Source organism: Panthera uncia, assembly GCF_023721935.1.
Source record: "Panthera uncia isolate 11264 chromosome D3 unlocalized genomic scaffold, Puncia_PCG_1.0 HiC_scaffold_8, whole genome shotgun sequence".
NCBI classification, from domain to species: domain Eukaryota; kingdom Metazoa; phylum Chordata; class Mammalia; order Carnivora; family Felidae; genus Panthera; species Panthera uncia.
The window spans coordinates 27,066,938-27,092,566 of record NW_026057586.1 but is presented as its reverse complement, the minus strand read 5'-3'; the positions used below and the strand labels follow the sequence as shown (position 1 = coordinate 27,092,566).

At 53.8% G+C, this 25,629-nt stretch overlaps 1 protein-coding gene across 3 annotated transcripts in view; it reads right to left on the bottom strand.

Moving 5' to 3' along the window:
- ST8SIA5 (ST8 alpha-N-acetyl-neuraminide alpha-2,8-sialyltransferase 5) overlaps positions 1–25,629 on the bottom strand; it is a 50,977-nt gene that overhangs the window by 9,846 nt on the left and 15,502 nt on the right. For 2 of the 3 annotated variants that reach the window (XM_049620139.1, XM_049620142.1), the window contains exons 2-3: positions 23,402–23,509; positions 7,442–7,534 (exon numbers count right to left, since the gene is read on the bottom strand). In XM_049620139.1, the coding sequence (XP_049476096.1) occupies positions 7,442–7,534; positions 23,402–23,509 (201 nt within the window). The remainder of the gene's footprint in view (positions 1–7,441; positions 7,535–23,401; positions 23,510–25,629) is intronic. The other variant, XM_049620140.1, reaches the window with a different exon arrangement.

Here is a 25,629-nt window from a genome sequence, read left to right as displayed (position 1 = left end):
CGCCCATTAAGAAAAAGAAAACAGCTAATAGAGCCATGAAGAAAAATGAAGCAAGGCCAAGGAACCAACAAGGGACTGCTTCAGAAGGGTTGGTCAGGGAAGCCTTCCCCGAAGAGGCGAACTTTGCACACAGAACTGAAATGATCAGGAGTGAGCCATGCAAATTATCTGGGGGAAGGAGTATTCCAGGCAAAGAGAAAAGTGAGTGCAAAGGCACTAGGCTGGGAACTTACTTGGTAGCTTTAAGGAGCTGGAAGGAACCCAGCCTTCCATCCTGATGCCTTCCTTCTGGCTTTTCCAAAGCTCCCACAGCAACCGTCACATCTCAGGCTAATGTGACATCAGACGAGGGTGCCATTACACAGCCCCACCCTGGCTCACCCACTGCTTCCCTCCCCTGCACGCTGCAACCTCCAGGCCCTTAGAGCAGTGCCCTACGTGGCCAATGTTCCAAACACCTTCTAGAAACACAGCCCTGGCAAGACTGAGGCCAGGGTCCCAGTTCCAACTGTTACCAGTGTCTGGGCCCCATTCTATGTGCCTCCAATGCCTGTCACACGCTGGACCAAGGCTGGGGCCTGAACACCCAACCTTGAATCCTGGCTCTGCCCCAACTTGCACTGTGACCTGACACAAATCATTAATCTCTCTGAGACTCAGGTGCTTTATCTGTAAGACAGATACAGTGATCTCTGCCCTGCTAACCTCAAGGTTGTCAGAAAGATCAAATGAGATAATATGCATAACAATATTTTATAAACTGCTTTACCAAAGCAGAGATCATCTTGACTTTAAAGATGAGGGGTTGATCACAGGCTCTTATCTCCTTTCTCCCAAGATAACACTAATATTCCAGATGAATAGAATGACCGGGATGGGGGGAGTTCAATGGAAGAGAGATTTGACAAGAGTGTAGAAGGAGGAGGGGGGACATTAGGAGGGGTGACACAGCCCAGAGACAGAGTCCAACCTCATGGGATATTTTAAAGAGAGATGGAGGGTGGGGAAGGGTCATGGTGCTGAAATGAGCATCATTTGTAAGTCTGTATCTGGAACCATTGAACCCACCGCCAGAGCAGCCAGATATTTACTGTCCAGCAAAGGGAGGGGAGGGATTGAACCAGACTGTCAGTCAGTCCCTAAACAAAAGACCAAAAGCGGTCACTCCCAGGGAAAAGATCTGGACATTCTAGCAGCCAAAGGAGCAGCCTCTCCAACAGTGACTCTTTTATTATTTAATTTTTTTAAGTTTATTTATTTTGAGAGAGAGAAAGAGAGAGCAGTGGAAGAGCAGAGAGAGAGAGAGAGAGAGAGAGAGTCCCAAACAGGTTCTGTGCTGTCAAAGCAGAGCCTGCCGCAGGGCTCGATCCCACGAACCGTGAGATCATGACCTGAGCCAAAATCAAGAGTGGGACACGCTCAAACAGAGACTGAGCCACCCAGGCGCCCCTCCAACCACAACTCTTAAGGAAAGCCTGCTGTCAGTTTCTATCAGCTTTTTATTGTTCTAAATTTAAATATGGATAACCTAGAATTATTGTTCTAAATTTAAATATGGATAACCTAGAATCACCTGGTCAACTGGATGGAAACAGAAGACAAACCATTAGTTAAAATATTCAAAGAGGAGGCACCTGGGTGGCTCAGTCTGTTGAGCATCCAACTCTTGATTTCAGCTCAGATCATGATCCCAGGGTCATGGGATCAAGCCCCATGGCAGGCTCCACATTGAGCATGGAGGCTGCTGGACTTTCTCTCTCTCTCTCTCTCTCTCTCTCTCTCTCTCTCCGCCCCCTACCCCCTCTGTGACTCTCCCCCTCCCTTAAAAAAATATACAAAGAGAAAAATGCTGGAGGAACAAAACACAACTTTAAAATATTCTACTTAGTGTCTCCAGAGATAGTCTAGAAGACACGGCATCCTTAAAGACAGGAATAGACTGCACTCAGAACAAAGAAGGAGCTCTTGGGGGGAGAAGTTTGCTCAAAGAGCTGGAAGATGAAGTCAAGGACTCGTCTCAGAAAGTGGAAACAATGGGCAGGGACAGAAAAGCTGAGATCAAATGAGCGATGCAGAAGGTCCACTGTACAACTCTTAGAGGGACTAGAAAAAAAAAGGAAGTAGAGAAGAATAGAGAGAAGGAAATATTTTTAAAAATCCAAAAGAACATTTAAGAGTTTGGACATGAGCCCCAAATTAAGAGGTCCCCACAGGTGTCTATCCCGAAGGACACCACTGGGATATTTCAGAACCACAGGCTCTGGAAACACTCCAGAGAAAAGAAAACAGGTCACCCCCAAAGGAATGACTAGCAACACATTCCTCTAGCCCAGGATGCCCAAAGGTGATGGGGAGAGCCGTCGGCATTCTGCAGGAAAATGAGTCTCCCCTAAAACACCAACCCCGTCCAACCAACAATCAGGTATAAAGGTAGAATTAGGTCATTGAGACACAGAACTCAAAGAACTCAAAACCCTTACCCCTGATGCATCATTTTTTGGGAAATTACCAGAAGATGAGTGAGAAGCAAAATGAAGGAGTAAACAAGCAGCAGCTATGGGTTCTAAGCAAAAGTGAATCCAACCCAAGGAGGCAGAGGAGGGAAGTTCCCAGGACAATCACGTGTGACCCACCAAGAGAGCAGCCCGTCCACGCTGGAGCAAGACGATGAAGGGAAAAGCTGAGGGGAAGGCCTGGCTGATGGGAGAGTCAGGCTAAAAGCCAAAATAGGGCATAAAAGAGACAAAGAGTTCAAGAGGGAAAAAATGACAAGAAGCTCCAGGAAAAAGGGGGAAGGGGAGCAGAATCACTATTTTCTGATCTTGAAATTTTAGAGTCAACCTATCGAGAAAACCCCGAAACGACTCATTATGGGTACAAACCGAATGTAAATGTTATCAGCCTTGACCTTTTAAAGGTAAACCCGTGGGTGACTGGAGCCAGAGGCTGGAACCAAAATAAGGGGATAATTTTAATAGCCTCATCTCACAAAGTACAGGATCAAGAGACACTGCCAGTATTTGGTAGAACAAGAAACAGGTTCCTCGGGCAATCTATAGACAGAAGAACTAAAAATAGCAATATCTCTCAACCCAGAAGAGAGGGGAGGAGGCCGGGGGGGGTGTAAAGGGGAGGTGTAAGGGGGCCGAATCCTCACCCACTGAGGCAGGAGGCGAGTGCACGCTGTGCAAACTTGGTAGGTCGGTGGGTCAAGAAATAACAGCAGGTGCGTATCACCGATAGGTGTGGAAGTAATTACAGGAAGAAACAGCCAAGAGTCAAAGGAGCAGAGTGGGTAGAAGAAGGTGTGCAGCAGGGACCTGGCCTTTTACTATCACCAGCTTTTGTATCCTACTTGATTTTCCATGAGGGTAATGACTAGGTGATAAGGGCCATCTCTGTTCTCCTTCTTCTTTCTCCCCCTTTTCTTGATGGCCTCCCGTCTCCACCCAGTTCTCGGGTATACACGTGCCCAATCCGCTCATTCATGTAATAAACACGTCCTAAGCCCGTGCAGGGTCACGCTCACTCGGGGGACCCAGAGAGGTCTGGGCGCCAAAGGGCCTCTCAGCCCTTGGAAGAACCCTTGCTCCCAGCCTCCCTTCCCGGGTTCAGCGCAGGGTTGCCCGCCCCAGAAAGATGGAGGAGGAGTGGCATGAGAGGCCCCAGGGGGACGTCCCAGGTACCACCCCCATCTGGCTTAAAAATAAAGAACCTCTAAATAAATAAATAAATAAATAAATAAAATTAAAAACTAAACCAAACTAAAATAAAGAGACTCTAGAATGATCACATGCAAACAAATAACTTGTACAAGCCCTCGTGACAATGCATTTCATGATAAATGGCCATGGAGTAATTCCTCTTGCATCTGACATTGTCAGGGACCGAGGCCTTTTCCATGTGGGAATTTTCCGGCTGACTGGTTTCTACCAGCGTTCCGAGCAATTCTGGATCGGAATCATTCCCAGATGACTCACACCCCTCCCTGTCTCCTCAGAACGCCAGCTGACATTCTTACGCCGAAAGGGCCTCGCGGCCCATCCGTCCAGCCCCCTCCGTTCACAGATGGCGATTTAACCTTTCCCCAATGACTCAGAGTCTCCACTGCGAGCACCGCTCAAGGCTCTGGGCCAGAGCACAGTAAAGCCCACGGGTGCCCTGGTGATGCCAGAACCATCCGAATCAGAGGCCGGCCTCTGGGCTCTCTGATTTCAGCCCTGGAGAGCCCACTGAGGCTCGCAGAGCCAGGCTGGCAGACAGCAGGCTCGCTGCTCCCAACCGTCCCACCAGCCTCACGCCGATGCCCCGCAAAGAGCCTCTGTCTTGCCTCTCCTCTCAGAGCCCGGGGACCACAGGGGGGCCAGGGCCCTGGAAGAAATGGGGTAGTGCGAGGCCCAGGGGTCACCCGCTCTGACGGCTGCTCAGCTCAGGAGACCAGAGAGGGCGCCCGAGGGCAGGGATGAGAGCTCCAGCTAAACATGCGGAGCACCGAACTCGCATCCACGACAAGGGACAAAGGTTTGCACAGATCACGGAAGCGCGAGGTTCCTCCCTCCCACCCCACCATGTTTGTGGTGTAGGGCCTGGGTCATTTTGACTTCGGTCCGAATGGAAGCTGCAACAGAGACTGTTATGGGCTGAATCATCTCTCCCTCAAAACTCATATGTTGAAATCCTAACCCCTGAGACCTCAGAATGTGAGTCTTGGGAGACAAGGTCTTTACAGAGGTAGTTAAGCTAAAATGAGGTCATTAGGGTGGGCCCTAATCCAATATGACTGACGTCCTCATTAGAAGAGGAAATTAGGACACAGACAGGAGGGACAGGAGGAAGCCCGTGTGAAGACGGAGAAGGCGGCCATCTGCAAGGCAAGGAGAGAGGCCTCTGAAGAAGCCGTCCCTGTCGGCACCCCGCTCTCAGACCTCTAGCCTCCAGAACTGTGGCGTATGAAGTTCCGTTGTTTAGGCCCCTGGCCTGTGGAACAGGAAGTTATGTAGAAGGATGACCAACTCATGGGTCTCTCAGATCTCTGAGTCTAGACCACGAAGTAACCATGAAGAGACTATCTGCGTTGTGTAATTTAAAAAGTAATTATTTGCCTTTGAAAACACTAAGGAGTGTTGTCAACAGGTGCGCTCTGGCTTTCCAGAATGACACGGTTAAGGGCCTGAGGTCTTTGAATTCTGGGAAAAGACAAAGGATCTCTGCTTAGGAGCTGATGAATTTGGCTCGCGCCTGAGGTCCCGGTGGCCACATTTGCCACTAAATCCCAAGTCCTCAACCAAGCACATCACATGCACCTGCACTGCCACTTGCTTGAAGCTTTCTCACGGGTTCCCCCGGCCCTCAGATGATGATAGAATCTGGATCCCAGACCACACTGCTAGGCCTCACAAGGTCGGGCCCCCATCTGCCCCTCCAGCCACATGGCTTCCGGGTCCCCCTCTCACACTGGCATTCAAGCTCCCCTTCAGAGCCTGGGACACAGCGGGCTTCCTCCTGGCACAGGGCCTTTGCACAGACTGGAACCTCAGTCTGGAACCTTCCTGGCCTACTTAATTCCTATTGCTCGTCCGATGGGAGCACCGGCATCCCTTCCTCAGAGAAGCTTTGCCTGACAACCCCCTCCCCACCCGAGCCCAGGTCAAGCTCCCTGCCATCCCCTTGTCTCTCTAGGGTAGTTATTAATGTCTGCTTCCCTGCCGGGCTGTGAGCTCCATGAGAGCGGAGACCACGGTGCGTGCAGCCGAGGGCTGGGTGGTGTTGATGGGAGGCTGAGCTGCCTCACACGTTGACCTCTAGAGAGGGTTACGTAGACCCTTGGTTAGCACAGGGACCAGAAACAACGCAGTTATTCCCAGCTGGATTTCTTGGAGCTTTCCTGCAGCTACTAAGCTTAAGGATTCTGAATGACAGCCCAGAAAAGCTGCCGCTGCTGGTGGTGGCTCCAAAAAGGAAAGAAAAGGGAGGGAGACACATTTATTTGTTTATCGAGCACCTCTGTGTGCTACTATGGATGTGGGCTCTCTGCTCTCACATGTTATTTCATCTAGTCTTTATGGAAACCCTTCAAAGCTAGGTAATAGTGTCCCAATTTCTATAGGTAAGAAAAGGCTCAGAGAGGTTAAGTAATTTGTATAAAGATACAGAGCTGGTAAGATCCCAGGCCTGCCAGACCCCGGGGACCATGCTGTGACCTGATTTCCACACCACACAGAAATCATGTCAAATAGCTAAAGGAGCGGTGGCTCCTGCCCGTGGGCCACGGACAGTGGTCCCAGGGATCACAGCAGGGGCCCACGAGTCCACAAGAGGATCCAACACCACCTGACCTCGAATAAACCACATTCCTTCCACATCCAGCTAGAACCGCTTCCAAACACAGAGGAATTTTATTTGAAATTAAGTATCGTGGGGCACCTGGGTGGCTCAGTGGGTTAAGCGTCCGACTTCAGCTCAGGTCACGATCTCGGGGTCCATGAGTTCGAGCCCCGCGTCGGGCTCTGGGCTGATGGCTCAGAGCCTGGAGCCTGCTTCCGATTCTGTGTCTCCCTCTCTCTCTCTGCCCCTCCCCCGTTCATGCTCTGTCTCTGTCTGTCCCAAAAATAAATAAACGTTAAAAAAAAAATTAAGAAATTAAGTATCGTGATTCACACAACAAAGTCCCTCTCAGGGGGGACGACGGACTCATGGTGGTCCCGTGTGGGAGAGAAGGAGGGGGTGAGCACACACGCTGAAATGTTCCGCACAGGATGCGCTTCCCCTCCCGTGGCTTATAAAAGAGCCATAGGCGCCGTATTGTTGAGCGCGAAGCAGAAAGTACAGTTCTTCCGCGATGTGTGCAAAACAAGAAAAAAGAAATAGATCCATGCGCGAGGCTGGTTTACGCAGACTCTCCGGGAAGACGCACAAGGACACGCTGGTCGCCTCTGACAAGAAATGGGGGGCTCTGAGCAGGGGAATCTTCACTGTGTACCTTTTTGGACTACTTGAATGTTGTGTCACTCCAACACCGACATTTGGTAAGAAATGTAATCAATCAATATAAAATTTTTAAAAGGCAATAGCAAAGGGCAATGCTTAAAGCCTCCGCTCGGAGTACTGCATTTCAGGTGAGATGCTCCTGTGCCCTCTTCGGTTTCTGTACAAGAGGAACCCGGCGATGATATCACGGAGACTGGAAATCGAGACACAGTCCCCAGAGTTCTGGGGACTTGCAAACCTGGCCTTTTTTTCATTAAATGCAATTATCCCTGCTCTCCAAATGCCAGAGGCCCTGGGGGGGGGGGGGGGGGGGGGAGGGGAAAGGAGGACCTAATTCTTGCTCTGCTGAGATCAGCCACCTTCCTGTCTCCTTCGGCCCGTGCCCCACCCTGCCCCCTGGTCCTGCCCCATCCCACGTGCACCGTCACCCACCACCCACCCCGGCCACACTCACATGGACAGCACCTTCACTTCCAAGATTTCGTGTCTCAGCTCCAGGCATCTTGTGGAGTTATACTCAAACGGGCCCTCGTAAAACTCAAAGTACCTGGGAACCAACAGGGACAGAGGTTACTATGCAGAGAAGCCGGCCAGACCTTTGGGGGACTGCGGGGTTCTCGTGGGGGGGTGGGGGTGGGTCTATTACCCGGTCAAATACATACAGCACATCAATGCCACCCCAGCAGATGACCTAGTGGGAGGGGGCACCAGGACCTCGGGGGCCCTCTGGCTTGATCGCCGGGTGGCTGACTACTCAGAGCACCCCGCTCTCCTTTACGAGGCATGCCTTTACGCTATGCCTTTACGAGGCACGAACTCATCGTGGCAAATCATGGCATTCTGAAGCAGGCTGGGTTCCAAACTAGTGGCTGCAAAGGAGAAGGGAAGGGGGGGGACGCTCTGAGTACCGTGTCCTTCTCCAGCTTCCTGTGATCGGCCCCTGCCGGAGGCAGTGCTGGGAGTCTGGGCAGTGAGACCCAGACTTTCAACCGGTCCTGCCCTTTCCTGCCCCTTTCTCCTCCCCTTGGGCAAGTGCCACACAGGACAGCCTCAAACACGGCCAAGATCTTCTGCTTTTGCTACACTCATTAGCCCCCTTGACTCTCATGCTCACACCGTGACTGGGTGAGACTGACGTTTCTTTCTCTCCATTTGGCAGCTGAGAACACTGAGGCTAAACAGATAGAGTTCCAGGGCACACCAGCGGTAGGGCAGGGTCAGGCTCGGGCAGGGTCAGGCTCGAGCTGGGTCCCACCGCAGAGGGGCACACGCCCTTTCCAACACCGGCTGGCTGGCTCCCCCAGCCAGAGCCACCTCAGGATCCCTTCCGCAGCTCCACGCAGGATAACGCCAATTTCGGCCAGCGCCTGCCGAGCCCTTTCCTCGGGCCACACGCTTGCCCTGCGCTCCCTTTTCATCTTTAGAACCAGCCTACGAGGCAAGTGACCATCGCAAGCATCCCGAAGAAGCCCCGGGGGTTGACTCGCTGGCCCAGAGTGGTAGGTGGCAAAGCTGGGGCATGAACCGACACGTTGACTTGAGGCTGCTCTTGTCCATGCTCCACCGAGGACAGCTGGTGGCCCCTGAAAAGGGCCCTGTGGCCTCCCGCAGCCACCGGGTGAGGAGACCTTTAAAACACCCTCCTCGCACCTGAAGTTTCACCAGCCCAGGGCAGGAAGAGGGCCTGGGTGGGGGGAGGGTTCCTGCAGACCAGTTCACTGCTGGGCTCGGCCAGAGGCAGGACGGGGCCTCTCCTCATGGCCTCTCTCTCTCTGGAGTGGCCTCTCTCTGGAGGTTGTTCAGAAGGGGTTGGGCAGGGGCAGGGGCGCCTGGGTGGCTCAGTCGGTTGAGCGTCCGACTTCGGCTCAGATCATGATCTCGCAGTCTGTGAGTTCGAGCCCTGCGTCGGGCTCTGTGCTGAGAGCTCGGAGCCTGGAGCGTGCTTTGGATTCTGTGTTTCCCTCTCTCTCTCTGCCCCTCCCCTGCTCAGGCTCTGTCTCTCTCTCTGTCAAAAATAAATAATTTAAATTTTTTTTTTTTCTTTTTAAGAAAGGGCTGGGGCAGGGCCGCCTGGGTGGCTCAGTCAGTTAAGTGTCTGACTTCAGCTCAGGTCATGATCTCACGGTTTGTGAGCTCGAGCCCTGCATTGGGCTTTCTGCACTTAGCACAGAGCCTGCTTTGGATCCTCTGTCCCTGTCTCTCTCTGCCCCTCCCCACCCATCTCTCTCTCTCAAAAATAAATAAACATGGAAGGATGGAAGGAAGGAAGGAAGGAAGGAAGGAAGGAAGGAAAAGGAAGAAAGACAAAGAAAGAGAAAGGAAGAAAGGAAGAAAGCAAGAAAAAGGAGGAAAGAGGAAGAAAGAAAGAAAGAAAGAAAGAAAGAAAGAAAGAAACAAACAAACAAACAAACAAGGCGGGGGCAGATTAGGCTGGGGGGTCCCAGAACCGCTCAACACCACAGAATCAAGAAACCTGTGGGTGAACAGCCTGAGACAGAAAGTTCTGGAGAATCAGAAGTGAGAGAGGTGTCCCAGGGCTGCTCCTGGGGGCCCTGTGGGCCATGACCAACGATCGAAAATAAAGTCATTCTTCAGCATTCCCCAGAAAACTTCCCAACACGTGGTGGCCATTACTCTACATGTGTTCTCATGGATTTTACATGAACAAACTCATGGATGTGCTGCTTTAGACACAGAAAGGCATTTTACCCAATAAACTGGCTTCTTTTTAAAAATATTTGTATTTTAAATAACTTCTATATACAACAATATATTTAATACTTTAAAATATGTATTTTAAAATGTTTGCTCTTAATTTTCATATAATTTAATAGTTAAGTTTTAAAGTTATAGTTTTAACTAATTTTAAGTAATATTTTTAAACATTAAAACATTTATTTTTTTTTTAATGTTTATTTTTGAGAGTCAGAGAGAGAGAAAGAGAGAGAGAGAGAGAGAGAGACAGAGGGTGAGGGGCAGAGAGAGAGGGAGACAGAATCCAAAGGAAGCTCCAAGCTCTGAACTGTCAGCACACAGCCCGACGCGGGGCTCGAGCCACGTGAACTGTGAGATCATGACCTGAGCCAAAGTTGGACGCTTAACCAACTGAGCCACCCAGGCACCCCAGATATTAAAACATTTATAGAACAAATTGGCTCCTATTTACAAAATGAAATTGGCTCCTTGTTCTCACGTCTTAAAAGAATTGAAGCAGCGTTAATAAGAACTAGGCACTGAGGATTCCCAAAATACCGCACTCCCCCTCCCCTTTTCTCTCTGTTTCCCTTATGTTTTGAAACTCCTTTCTCTGTCTTTCTCATCTGGCAAACCCATGTTGATCCTTCAGTACCCAGCTCAATGCCCCTACTTGTGTGAAGCCTTGTCTGACCCCCGGTCCTGGGGTCCCTTTGTCTCTTAGTTAGAGGAAATAACATTGTATTATAATAGTCTGTTTATATATCCTTTTCCCCCTTGCAAACTGTGTTGTGAATATCTCAAACACGGGGCCTCTGTCTTTGCTACCTCTGTACCTTTTGCGCTACAGGCCAGAAAGCTAAAACCTACATTTGCCAGACTCCCTTGCAGCTAGGGTTTGGATATAATCTAGGTTCAACCAATCAGAAGCATTTGCACGAGACTGACTCAGAGCTGGGTTAGAGGTGAACAATGACAAGGCTCCAGGCATTGTTTTGCGGGTGCAGAATGTGGCGGAAGGGCACAGGGCACGGCTCTTGGAAACTGCAGGCTTAGCAGCACCTTCTTGATTACATCAGGGGCAGCAGCTTTCACGGTGGCCCCGTTTCACGGTGCAGTTCGGGGAGGCTCAGCCTTCTGTCTTTCTTCAGCTTTCCCAAAGATTCCGAGCTAGCCGTGCCCTAAATAAATCCCTTTCTGCTTTCACTAGCTAAATGGGCTCTGTTATCTGCAATTAAGAACAAGGGGTCAGCATGAGGCCACCAGAAAAGCCTGCGACCTTGGCTGTAACTCACATCATTTTCCAGTCACACAACAGTAAGTGAGGTGTGGCATCTTACCACGGAGATCACTGTTTGCAACCAGAGCCAGGGCCACTAGGTCCTCTGGAATCCACTGGGTCACCTGAAGCCGTGGTCTCAGGCTGCTGCTAAGAAAAGCTCCAGATTCAAATGGTGCAGGGGTTATTTCGGGGGAGACTTAGCCCAGAGCTCTCAGGGGGTTGGGGGTCTTACAGACACATCGTGGACATGCCTCTAAACCCAGCTGTGTGACTTCGGTAAATCGTTTCCCCTCTCTGGGCCTCTTCTTTCTCCTCCTGAAAACAATCGGTTTAAACTAGGTGGTAGCCAAGGCCCCAGCCAGCACGACAATATAATCCCAAGTTTCCCTGTGTTTCCCACTCACTAACCAAGCCAGAGTGAGACACAGTTTGTGGATGAATGATCCACCGACACGAGGAAGAAGCTCGCGAAGATCAGCCAGCCCCTCCGCCGCCTCCATGAGGCCATCCCTGCCTTACCTCTGCCAGCCTCCACTCGGTCTCCTGCTCTCCTGAACCCCCAGCCTCACCCATCCAGGGAACCAGGCAGTGCCATGACTCCAAATGGTCTCACGCCTCGTGTCTGGTGACTATTAGGTGGACAGGCCTTCAGAACGGGGTCACGTTCTTTCTCTGCCCCCCCCCCCCCGCCCCCCGGCCCAAGCCACCCTAGGCCCATCGGTTTTGTGAGCCTTAGTTTCCTCATCTGTGAAATCCACACACGAGAAAGGGGCAGTGCACGTGTGACAGGGCTGAGGTAAGATAGCGATGAGAATTTCACGGAAAGCCCCGGCACAGTGGCTGGCACGCAGCAAGAGCCCAAGAAATGTTTGTTCCGTCCTTTCTCCTTTCTCCTGCCATCAAAGGACAGGAGTGGCCAGAGAGTCAGCGACTTGCTTCTGGACCTCAGCTGGCTGATGGCAGAGCTGAGTCAGGCACGACGAACCTCAGGAAGCTTCTCCGCCATCTGGACCGGCTGGCATCCTCCTTCCGCTGCTATGGGTAAACCTCTCCCCTGCCACCCTGCGCATAAAGCCCATGCCGTGTTCTGCCCGGACATGGGACTGTCCCTGATCACCCAACTCTGTGGCAGACTCCGTGCAGAAGCTATGTGTTTCGGATGCTTTAACATCCGGGGCCTTGTTGACCCTGGGGCTAGCCAATCCCTCCAGACGGTAACCTCCCGTGAGCGCACGTTTCCTACGCAAACAACCCAATCCAGAGCTCATAACCCGCCACCACCACTCCTCTCACATTCCGGGCCTCTTTCCCCCTGCCCTTACCTCATCCCAGGACCAGGTACCACACAGCTAGGGACAGCCCTTAGGCCCCAGAGTCCACCAATCCCTGTGCCTCTGACTCAGCTGTTTCTTCCCCAGAAACCCCTGTGAAGGCTCTTGCCCACTTTCCCCTCTCACCCTCTCTGCCTCCTGACCAGCCCTGGTGGCCCCCTACGTGGCCTTTCCGGTGTGACGTGCCTCCTGTGTCTAGGGATCTGTGAGTATAAAGTCTTCCTCCGTCGTGGCATTGACTCCCACTTCCGTGGAGTCTTGCCATACGTGACGATACCGAGCCCCAGCTACCCTGAAAACACCCCACGTGGTGCCTCAGCCAAGTTGTCAAAAGCGCCCCACACCGGGGTCGACAGCCCCAGGTGTCCTGTCTGAAAACGGAGCCAGTGGCCCTGTTCCTGTCTCCATCCTACCCGGTTTTGAGCTGCGCTGCTTCGTCTCCGGCTCTAAAGCTAACACTCGAGGAAGCAAGATCATAACAACTGCTGCCGAGAGCCCCCCCCTCCGGACTCCGCTTCTGACGGGACACCCAAGGACTGCGTTCTGGAAAAAGCACGGTAATCCCTGTCTGGCGGGGACGCAGACTTTGATGCGGACGTCACAAGTGATGCTTCCGTCTCCTTGTGTAATGACGTGGGAAGACGCTCCCAGGATGATGCTGAACGGGAAACACAAGCTACAGCACTGTGATCTCCCGAAAGAACGGTATATACATCTGTGAATGCACAGGCCGCAGGGAAGGGCCCTACCAAAGCACTGATGGGCGGCTTCTTTGAATAATGGGATTGTGAATGACTGTTAAAATCCTTTTCTGTACTTTTGTAAGTTTTCTGTAATGGGGTTATGACTCTTCCGCTACTGGAAAGCACTAATAGATGCCCCTTTATTTAAGTCCTAGATCTCCCACAAAACAGTTCGAGCTTCCCGTCAAACTGCCAGAAGACTGAGAGAAGCAGTCTCTCCAACTTTCTGAACTCCACTGGCCTCTCAGGGTGAGTCAGTCACTGTCTCTTTGTCCAATTCTCGAAAGCCGATCTCTGCCCGGCGCAAAGGGAGGGGCCCCGGCATTGCATTCGGCACCTCACGGGTATAAATAGTCACGGCCGCTCAGACCAGCTCATCTCAGATGCCACTTGGCTTCCGGCAGTCAAGTCCGGGGCGGGCGCCAAGCTGCCTCCATCCTGCCCCCTCCTCTGTGCCCTCAGGGACCACGGGGGGGGGAGGGGGGGGGAAGGGCCAGGCAGCCCAGGCTGCCCAGCCAGCAGGTGAGAAGACAAACTCAGAGGTGACCACGGCAGTCCTGCGTTTTAGTTTCCATCCTCCTACCCGGACGCGGCTCCAGTTCTGCAGGCTGAGGAGGCCTCTTGTCAGCGTGGCCGGGGGCCCTCACGCATCCCTGCCAGCCTTTGTCCATGAGCCTGCCCCTCATAGGGCCCTCCTGTTGGTCTGAACCCTCTCGGGAGCTTCATCAGGACCATGGGGTCTTTTTTTTTTTTTTTTTTTTCAAGCTTATTTATTTATTTTGAGAGAGAGTGAGAGAGCACAAGTAGGGACGGGGCAGAGAGAGAAACAGAGACAGAGAGAGAGAGAATCCCAAGCAGACTCTGCACCACCAGCACAGAGCCTGATGTGGGGCTCAAACTCACGAACCACGAGATCATGACCTAAGCCGAAGACAGATGCTTAACCGACTGAGCCACGCAGGCACCCTAGACTGTGGGGTCTTTCTTGGAGGTCCCAGAACTTGAGCCCCAGCAAGCACCTGGCTGGAACAAGATAAGGTGCATGCATGCAGCTTTCTATCTAACACTGCCCCTCATCCCCGGGTGCTGATGGTGTTCAAGAGGACAGGAGCCCAAGGAGGTCTCTATGTCCTTCAAGAGCCTCCACCAGCCCAGAGCAGGGAAGCGGCCCCAGCTCAGCAATCTGAACCCCTGCACTCTTCTCAAACCTGGTACAGAGTTTCAGAGGACCACAGAGTGGTTTATGTATTCCACACTGGGTAGGAATACAGTGAGGGTATGGCACCTCTGTGCAAATTAGGAAAAAGTACCTCTTTCTCCAGATGAATTAAGCCACATGCCAGTCACATGATTTATCAAGTGAGAGTGAGCTGGATGTCAACCCTGCCTGACCCCTTGGCTGGGTATCTTTGTGCAGTGCCCATCTTGCACAACTGTATGTGGCAGTCTGAGACTGGACTCTTTAACTTTGTCTTGTTTAATTCTCCCGACAGCCCTACGAGGACAGGCATTGTTTCCCCATTTTTATACCCAAGATTCAGACTGTAAGTGGAAAAAGCAACTTGCCCAAAGTCACTCAGCTCATAAATGGGGGTGCTGGAAAGGGGACCTCAGGCTTTTAGGAGCCCAGAACCTATGTTCTTCAGTGACTGCAGTGTACTCCCTCTCCCTGATTCTGACAAGCCACGGTTATGGGGGGGTGGGGGGGATTTCTCAGCGAGCAACCCCCTCCCCTTCAGTGAGCTCCGTGCTATTTCAGGGCCAGAACAGCTGCCATCTCGAGACAGCGCGCTACCCGTCAGAGCAAACGCACAGAAACCAGAGTCTGGAAACTGCAGCCTGACAATTCAGAGGACTGCGGCGTCTTCTTCTCAGATAGGTGCAGAGAGAACCAAGAAGAGCTGGGCTGTCAACTGCAGGTCACAGCTGCCCAGAGGAGACACTCCCCCCTCCCCGGGTGGTAGAGAGACCTGACTCGGCCCCCTGGCTGGACGCTGGCTCTCCCTGGGCCACCATTTCCTCATCCATCCGTGGGAATCTGCAGAGGGGGTTGAAGGATCAGAACGGAGAGCTAAGAAAGCCTGATGTTCTGAATACAACCCTCGATAGTCCCGTGATCCATCCGCTGTCGGCGCGAGCTTCCCTGGAGGGTCGTTCCTGGCATGCGGTGGGGGCTGGGGGGTCAGGGGCAAAAGCCTGTTGCCACTCCTCCTTTCCACCCCCCCACCCCCGCCCTGTGGGTCTGCAGGGCCCCACACCCAGTGTGCCGAGAGTCCACGCAAGAGTGCACGCGCGGGAGCCTTACTTTCTGCGCTGCACCAGGGAGCCCTGGAAACCTCCCCTCTAAATCCGGCCCAATCACCCGGCACACCTCCACGTGTCTAAACGAGCATGGTCGGTCTTCCACCCGGACACCGCCCTACTGCCCCTCTGCGCCTCACCACCATGCCCCGGCGGCCCAAGCTAACCGCTGAGACCTACTGGCCTCCTCGTACTTCCCCTCCCCTCCCCACCCCAGCTGGCCACCTCTGCTCCCTTCCGGGTCCTTCTCTCCCTCCCTGCACTAGGGGCGTGAATCGGTCCTCTTTTCCCACTGGAGGGGTGTCTCTGTCGGGAACGCTCTTTCCTCACTGTGTCTTCCGGGCTGCTACCTGCTTGCACATCAGAGGCCAGCTTCCTGGCGGCCTTCCGTGTTCTGCCTCGAACGTGCCTACAGCCCACGGCACGCTCCCCAGCTCAGTCCTTAGTAAACTGGACTTTGTGCAACTCCCCTCGATGGATGGCTCTTCTCCTCTTTCACTCACCGAAGATTTACTGATCCATTGCTACACGCCAGGCACAGTTTCAGGCCAGGATGCACTGAGGACCAAGCCAGATACAATCCCCGCCCCCCCCCCCCCCCCCCCCCGCCTTCCTGGACTTCCACGAGAGGAGACAAATGAAATATTAATGCAACATAGTGCCAAGTAGCAATGAGCTCTATAAAAGTAAAACAGGATAGGGGGCTGGAGGGTCCCTGGAAGGCTGGTAGGAGGTCAAGGAAGGCCTCTCTGAACAAACAGAAATGGAGCCCTCAGCAGGAGTGCAGGAAGAGCATTGCAGACAGGGAAGGGCGAATAAACACAAACACCCCGAGGATGGAAAAAGCCAGCGGGCTGCAGGGACAGGGCAGTGGGGGTGGTGGGATGGACAGGCAGAGGACATGAGGCCGGAGGGGCGAGCAGCACCGGGTCAGGCTGGGCCTGTGGGCCCCTCGATACAGCCGGGCGTTGAAGCAGAGGAATCGCACGGTCTGATGGAAAAGTTCCCTCTGGCCGCTGCAGGGAGGACGGACTGTAAAGCGACAGCAGACAGGGAGACAGGACTGTTGCCGCCTGAGAAGAGGGGGGATTGCACAGAGTGGCAGCTAAGACGTGGGAGAAGGCGACAGAGCAGGAAATGGGTTAAGGATAAGCTGATGACAAGATCTACGCAGCGACAAAGAAAGAGAGAAATCAACGGTAACTCCTAGGAGTTTCGCTTGGACAGCTGGTTGCATCACAGAGCCATTTCGAGAGGAGGGAACGATGAAGATAAACAGCGTGGGCGGAAGTCAGAAGCCCCTGGGCCACGGTAAGGCTGCTGGGACTCTCAGACATTCGGGAGGACATCGTAAGTAGGCAGTCAGCAGTCCAGTGCAGAGGCCAGGGTTAGAGATACATGTTCCAGAGTCAAGGCACAAAGGACGAAGTGAGATCTCAGAGGAGGGCAGAGCACAGAGGGGCACGTGCAGTCAGCTCCGACATTCAGATGGTGGCAGGGGAGAAGGGGCCACGGAAGGAGACTGAGAAGGGAAGTCTGTGGGAACAAGGAAAACCCAGAACGCCCAATGCCACAGAAGTCAAGAGCAGAGAACATTTCCAGGACAGAAGGGTCGGCTCTGTCCAGAGCTAATGGAGGCCAAGGAAGAGGAGGATGGATGAGGTCCTGCTGCCCTAGCAACCAGACGGTCATCAGTGACCTTGACCGGCGCAGATTCAGGGGAGCCGAGAGGCAGATGCCCCACTGGCATGGCTTGAGGTGAGGACAGAAGTGGGAGGTGCTAGACACGGTCACCGCGGGAGTCTGCGTGACGAGCAGAGTGAGTGCCACGGGCTGAAGGTGTGTCTCCCCCCAAACTCACGTGCTGAAACCTAACCCCCCAATGTGATGGCATTAGGAGGCGGGGTCACTGGAGGGCCATTAGGTCATGAGGGCGCAGCTCTCACGCATGGGATCAGTGCCTTTATAAAAGGGACCCTAGAGAGCTCTCTCACCCTCTTCCCACCAGGCGAGGGCACGGCAAGAAGATAATGGTGTGCAAGGCAGGGTGGGCTCGCATCTGACCCTGAACTGTGCTCTCCTCCTGATCTCGAACAACCAGCCTGCAGAACTGGGAGGGACAGTCAGTTGCGTGTGAGGGACCCGCCAGAGGAAGAAGGAAGAGACCCGAGTGCTCTGTAGGAGCCCCGGTGGAGGGTGAGCGGGGGAAGGTTTACATCTGTACAAGGAGGCCTGCGACGGGAGGACAGCCTCTGTGAGCCCCATCGCCCCATCACCCCCGCCCCAGCACAGTCTTTACGGCCATCAACCTAGCAGGTGCAGGCCGTGTGCATGGCTACGTGGAGTGCAAAACTGGGATGGCCTCGGGCGCCTTCCTATCCGGGAGCCCCCTAAACTGCTGATCACGGGTGCATGCTTGGTCCTCCAGCCTGACCCCACTCCCCTTTTACTTGCCATTCTGGGAGCAGACCTGGGGGAGGCCCTGGCAGGCACCTTTGATCATCTGATCTGGACACAAGGCTCAGAGAGAAAGTCCTCATACTCAGCCATGAGTCAGGATGAAGCTGGGGCCCGGATCTACCCAGAAGGTCCTCTCAGGGGACCCCACCAGTAGTGCCTGAACAAGGTGACAGTTCAACAGATGAGGGAACTGGGGCACAGACCCATGCACCCAAGTGGTCATTTGCCCAGGAGACTCAATTCAGACTCAACCAAGGGCCACAAAGCTCGAGGGCCAGGGGGACTTTACCACACGGGACACCACCTCTTGATGAGTCCCAGGATGCCAACGACCTGGCCTCCACGGACAGCCTCCTGCCTGTTGGCCACCAGAGGTCCACGTCAGGTACGTGGGAGGCGATGCGGAAGCTGCACCATCTTTGTTTTGCTTTTCCAGCACCCAGCCCAGAACATTCTGCCAAACCTGATTCCCCAAATTCTTCCCAGCTGGATGGAGCCCGAGAGAACTCCGGCCCTCTTTTTATTTATTTTTTTGTCCTTTCTCACAGCCTTAACAATTGACCGGAAAGGCTGATGCTAAACCAGACTGCACTCACGAGTCAGGTGTGTAGGGCGCAGTGCACGAACATTCTTTCCCTCAGGCTAATCTTAAATTTTTTTTTTTTAACGTTTATTTATTTTTGAGACAGAGAGAGAGAGAGAGAGCATGAACAGGGGAGGGTCAGAGAAAGAGGGAGACACAGAATCTGAAACAGGCTCCGGGCTCTGAGCTGTCAGCACAGAGCCCAACGTGGGGCTCGAACCCACGGACCGCGAGATCATGACCTGAGCTGAAGTCAGACGCTTAACCGACTGAGTCACCCAGGCGCCCCTCCCTCGGGCTAATCTTGCCCCCAAGGGCTCCTCTTTGAAATGTGGAGCCTCCAGGAGCAGGTAGAAGGAAGCATTTGTCAGGGGTAACAGTCAAGAAAGCACTAACCACAAAGGGGGTGGGGGAAAGACACAGAGGATAAAAGGCGGCAGAGAGATGGCGGGGAGGGGGGCGGTTGAGAGACCCTAGAGAGGTACCCGAACACCCGACCCTACCCGGGTTGACCTGTCCACAGTCCAGAAAGAACAATCCCTCCGTCTAGCACGGGCTGTCAGTCCGGGGAGTCTGGAGTCACACGGCACATGGTGTGACCAGCTCCATCCCCCATCACTTGCAGGGTCTCGGTTTCCTCATCTGTAAAATGAGGGCAATGACAGTACCTGCCTCACACACGGGAGAGGAGGATGAAATGCAGGATGGGGGGCAGGCGCCCAGCACAGCGCCGGGCACCCCGTCAGCCCCCGGAGCACTTGGCCGTGGGCATCGCCCGTCAGGATGCAAGCCCGATTCTGCCCCCCACGGAAGCACCTCTGACTTCCACACTGAGCTCTTGGCACACCCACCATCCGTGCCACACAAATATAGTACCTGATTACACACTGTATTGAAACAATTAGGGAATAGCCAAGTACAGCATAACACAATGCGAAATTGAATGCCAGCTCTGAAAAATGACAACCCCAAACCCTGGATGGCAGAGGCCGTGCTGGACACGCACACAGACCTCACCCCAGAGCGAAGGGCTCCGGCCCGGGCCCTGGGCACTCAGCTGGCTCGCTCTTCTGCGGAACAGAGTCTCTCGTCGTGTCAGTTTGGGAGCTTTTGCTCTTTCGTCCCGTGGCTGGTGCTACCCTCCCCCCCCACCACCACTTGGGAAGTCCCCTGCACCCCAACCTGGAAGCCCAGCAGCACAGGAAGAATTCTGTCCCAGGAACGGGCAGCTTGGATGGGCAGTGGCCTGGGGCCAGCTCTGCTCTAGACATCAGAGGGAAAAGTTCCTGGAATCGTCTTTGCACACCGGCTCTTGCCATACCACCCAGACCAGGAGGGCCAGGAGAAGGGCGGATGAGGCCGGCCAGTCAGGGCACCTGTGGGCTGTGTCTGAAGCTGGGGGGTCCGGAGGGCCCTGGAGATGCACGCACAGTTCTTGGGATCTGGGGGATACCTGAACAAACACGGAACTGTGTACGTACACTGGCTGGAGAGTTCTCTGGCGTGAAATGATAGAAGCATTCCTCTGTGCAGATACTTCTTATAGAATATAGAGAGGCTATCCAGGAAAGCTTCAAGGAGGAGGTGAGTGGGAGGTGGATACTGGCAGGATGATAAGGAATTGATGTGGGGCTGGGGTCCAGCTGGCAGCAGCTGAGCCAAGCCCTTTAATGCTGCGGCCGAAGGCCTGGCTGACAGTCAGCACCTGTAGGACTGACTCCTGCCCCAGCGGCCCTCAGCCCCTCTGACCCGGTCCTTTCCCTGGGACACCCGGAGGCAGTGGAAGCAAAACTGCCCACCCTGCAGGACCGTGACCGCCAAGGGCGCTGCTGCCTCCCCGGCCCTCTGGGTGGTCACGGGGAAGGCCGGCGGCTGGGCCGGGCGAGGTGGCTCAAAGCACTGAGCTGGCCATGGAGGACAAGAGCTCTCCCTCATCCGTGTTCCACAATTGCCACGATGCTCTGTGGGAGGTGTTTGGGAGGGCTTCTCAGTCAGTTACTGCACAAGTACACAACCTGCCTTCCCTGCCTTCTCTACTTCTTAGCCGTCCCTCTCCCCCTCCCACAGCCTCCCTTTCCCCACCCGGCTGCCCAGAATGCCCAGACTTCCCTACCACCTGCTCTCCTCAGATCATTCCACACTGTGAATGAGTTTGTGATTCAAAGTGCGGCCCCTCTGGGGATTAATTTTCAAAGCCAGTACCAGAGACAGACTGATTCAAAGGAATAGATCTCTAAGGGAGAATTCGGCCACACTGACATCTAAGTGTGCTTTTTTACCAATAGCCTTGACTACGTGCCTGCTTAATTCATTTCGTAATTCAACTAACGTTTACTGAGCCCTTTCCACTTACACACTGGCTGCTGAGAATTCAGAGGTGGAGAAGCACAATCTCTGTCTAGTGAGGGAGACAGAAACATAAACACGTAACTGGAACGTGATGAGAACTGTCTTCTAAGATCTTCCTGCTTGTTCAAAGCACCCCACTTACATAGCAGCATTTGCTGATTAAAAATTATCCCTATCGGCTCCCTAAAGCAGTTCCCCTAAGGACTCCTATTGGACACTTTTAGACCTGCACTTGAATTAATAAAGCTATATGTCGATGTATATTTTACGACTCACACACTTTCCAATTCGGCCCGGCCTTCCCCGGTCTTCTCCTTGGACAACACCTGACCGCAGCCATTAGGAGCTCTATCTGGCCTGGGTTTTCTGTGTGGTCTTATTTGGAGCTTTCCAGACTGATCGCTTGGACCTCTCCTTCTCCTGGGCTCCTGGTTGAATATACAATTTATGAGTCATTCACTTTTTTTTTTTTTTTTTTTTTTTTGCCTCTTCTTGTCCTCTGGTTATATATGGTAACTCCTGACTTTCCCTTCCAACCATGTTAATAATAAATAACACACTTCGCCACACTCAGACACACCACACAACTATAGCGAGCAAAATATGGCATACGCACTGAACTACTCACTAGGTGAATAATACCACGAGGCACAGCACACGTTCCATGCGTGGGGCTGTTCACTGCGGTGATGTGTTTTCACCCGGAAGAGCACTTTCCACAGCAGCGTGAGCTCCCTCCCCAAGCCCTACAAATCTCCTGCCAAGAGCTGTCCTACCAATTTTAAGGATGGCAGAAGGGCAGAAGCTCCAACGTATAGTCCGGTTCTAATTACATTAACCATTATTTCCGACACATGGGAACTGTACGTATTGTGGTTTCTCACATATGTAGTAGCTACTCTGCGGGGTCAACCAGAAATTGGGATCTGACCCTGGGATTGTCCCAGAAGAAGTGGGGATGCGCGGTCATCACATTTATTCCATGACCAAGGGGGCTCTGGGTCAAATGGCAGCCCTCCAGGAGGAAATCAACTCAGCTAGCTGGGGAGGATGTGGAACAAAGGGTGCCTTAGTTCCAAAGCCAAATGGAAGAGGCCAGCAGTGACCCTGACCCTGGGGGATCCTGGGTGAAAGGGGAGGGGAGGCTGGCCTGGGTCACTGGGAGGGGGAGTAGTTAAGAAAGGAGGTGGGAGGGAAGCAGGACATGGGGACTGAGAAAGTGTGGCAGGAAGAAAGGGAGGGGAGAGGAGGTGGGGCAGGGAGGCAGAGAAATTAGCAACAAAATGCAGAGAAAGGAGGAGAGAGAAAGGCTGTTACAAGCAACCGGAAAAGGAGGAAACAGAACTCTTGCTGGAGTCTCCCCTCCCCCCGGAAATGCCTGTGCCATCTAGCTCAGTTCATTGGCACCTTCCAGCCAAACCTCTCCCAGGGGGTTCTTCAGAGTCCTTCCCAGGAAGGCGGACACCTAGACCGCCCCCCATCCAGACGAGCGAGTCACGAAAGGAAACGGAAAGACCAACACTGGGGACTCAGTGCTTGGAAGGGGCAAGTCTGGACTCCCTGCTCTCACCGGGTGACAGCTCAGGGGCCCAGCAGCCGGCCAGGGCTCCTACCACTCATATATGGAAAGAACTGTACTCGTAAAGGCCAGGATAAGACCAGGTCCCCGAGGCTACCCCACGTCCTAAGGCCTGTCTGTGGGCACTGCCCCGACTGATGTTTTTCTGACACTGGCACCCCTTCTTTACTTTTTCAGAGCATTGAACAAAATCACACATATTGCGGGGGCGGGGGGGTGTTGTCCCTGAAAAACACACTACTTCTCCTCTGTGGGGTCAATTTAATGTTCTGATGTCAAAATGAACAACAAAACTCAGGCCTCTTTCCAGGGAAACAGACCTGAGAGTTAGCACACACTTAGAAATGCAAAAATTAAGGGACCAAACGACTTAATTGGCCCCTGGAAACCCTTAGCTGGCGGGTTCCAGCCACACCCAGCTCTGAGCAGAGAGAGTTCTGCCAGTCTGGAAGAATTCCCCACGACGCCTCGCCTTCCCTGCCATGAGCGTGCCCCACCTGAGGATACTGTATTTTCCTTCATTCAACAAACACTGAACTCCGGAATGTACAGAGTGCCCTTCATTACTGATTGAACTCCAAACACGGCAGCAGAGCAAGTAGAAATATCCATGTGACCGTATGAATGTCAAATGTCAGCACCATCTTGATGGGAATGGCTCTTCCCCAGTCAAGGTCAGCCCCGCCTGGGGGCACAGTAGGAAACGCCTGCCCAGTGGGATGTCAGAGGACCCAAAGCCACGCCCAACACCCAGCCCTGAGGCCACCCACACACCTGCCCACTCTTGCAGGCCGACATCCGAAATCCTTGTGGCAGGGACGGAGCCAAATACCCACCTCAAATGAAAGCTCGAGACCCAGACTCCGCACCCCTTCCAGCTCCAGTCAGAGAGGGGCCAGTGAGTCCCTACCTTGTGGTTGGGTCTAGCCCTCACCCCTCACGGCAAAGGAGACAAGGCCGATGCCAAAAGGCAGTAAGCTTAGGACCTGCTTCTTCCCTGAGGGTAGCTCTGGGGCGGAGCATGGGGCAGGGGCTACGAGGTCACCTCAGGATGGGTTCCCCCCTCCCTGGTCACTCGCCGGGGGTCTGTACCTGGAGCTGGAGTCACTGCCGCTCTGCACTGCCGGGTCGTCCGTGACATTAAAGAGCCCCGTCCAATTGGCCAGCTGGTCGCCACTCTGCCAACCAAACTGGAGGCTTCTGGCAAGAAAACGAGGCAGTCGGTACTCAAGGCCCACATGCCGGGTTAAACCCATCTACCACAGAGCCACTTTCTGTTGTACCAAGTGACACATCACCTTGATCACGCACTCGCTGGAGACAGAGGTGACGTCTACCCACGAGGATGACTGACGGTAACAAACCACAGCTCTGCTCACTTACATCCAGCACCCCCCCCCCTTCACCTCTGCCTGCAGAGCTGAGGTTACGTGCTGGATACACAGGGAAACTGAGCCTTGGCGAGGTCAAGGTCATAGAGCTCTCCTACCTCCTGTGTGGTGCGTCCCTCCACCCCCACCTTCTAGAGACTTCTACCAGAAGAGCTCCCGCCTGCCAGCACTTTGCCGTCCTCGGGGGTCAGGCACGCTGCAAAGCTTTTAATGAAGTCTGGCTCTCCTGGTCAACACACCTGGTTATTTCCGCTGCCTGCCCAACCCTGACTGAAATGACAGCAAAGGAACGGACAAGGCCGCGAGCATGGAGAGGTGACAGGAGAGGCCAGCCGCAGCACCGCGCAGGATGAAAGCAGATGGGTAACTAACTCCCTCAGACCTGAGAGAGTGGAGCCCCGTTTATGAGGAGCGCATCTCTTCCCCGTGCACAACTCAAGAAGGCTCTGAAACCGGGGGGCCGGGGCCCCTGAAGGCAAGAGTGTGGAATGGGGCTGAAAGGCCGGGGACCTAGGTTCATATGAGGCGCCCATGGACGCTGTGGCATCAGCCTGCCCACCCCATGGCTGTCAGGAGGCCGCGCCGCGGGGAGCTGACCCACGGAAGTGCCTCAGTTCTCCTCATTCACGGACAAGCTAATCTGAAACCCACCTGCCCGACACCCCGCCTCACCGGTGGCTACGGTGGGTTTGCGGAGGGAACCAGACCAGGTCAAAAAAGGAGGGGGGGGGGGCATGGAAAAATAGGGCTTGGGTCACCCGATCGCCCTAGCACAGGGCCTCTCAACCTGGTGCTGCTGTCATTTGGGGCTGGGTCATTCTGTGGTGTGGGACTGTCCTGTACATTGTGGGGGGGCTGAGCTGCACCCCCAGTGTCTACCCTCTAGATTCCAGGAGCACCTCATCTTCCACCCTCCCGTTGGGACGATCACAAATGTCTCCCGCGCCGCCAAGGCAAAATCCTCCCAGCTGAGAACCACTGTCCCAAGACAATGCCCTCCTCACAGGGCTCCAATGAACCTTCTGGAGACTGGCTTGCCCTTAAATATGAACAGGCGGTGTGAGAAAAGCTTGAACTTCAAAGTCAGAGAACAAAACAAACAGCAAAAAGGGGGCAGACTCAGGGGAAAAGAGATAAATGAAAGAAGAAACAAAATTTTTAATAAAAACCCTTAAAATACATAGCCTCTAAGCTACAGGAACAGGACAGCGATGGTTGTCTGAGCTGCCGTCTGGTCAACCTGGATCGGCCACTAATGAGCCCGGTGACCTTCGGCAAGTCTTCAGAATTCTGTTCCCATCTTTCAGGTGAGGGGAGCTGTCTCGGATGTCTCCAGAGCCCCGGACCAGAGTATCACAGAGTTAAGTTGTCTCCTCCATGCCCACCCTGCTCCCTCCTTGGGAGTCTAGGGCGCCCCAATATTTAAGTGCCGCCCATGAATTCAAGGTGGAAACACTGTGCGGACCAAATACGCCATGTTGCATGCTGGATGCCGTCTGGGGGACCCCCCGCCAGAAGCCCCTGTGCATAAGGGAGACAGTGTGCATCATCCATCACAGCTGAGGAAACTGAGGCACTGGGTGAGAAATTACCTCTCAGCCAGCGGGTGGCAAAGCTAGACCTGGAACTCAGGAGTCCCGACTCTCAGTCTAGTCCTTGTGCCACCGACGTTCTGGATCCCGTCCCGGGAGCCAGCTGCACACAGCACGCGTTAGGGTCTTCCGTCCCGGGGGCTGGGTCAGCCCCCTCAACCTTTTGCACAAGTTCACTGCCACAACAGCACCCCCTCCAGGGAGCCCAGGGGAGCACCCTTCCCTTCCGGAGCCCATGACTACCCTCTTCCAGCCCACTCGCCCACTGATGGAGCGTGCGGTAGGAATCCACATGCCTGACCTGCTATTATTGCAAGGGTAACCTTGAGTTGGCTCT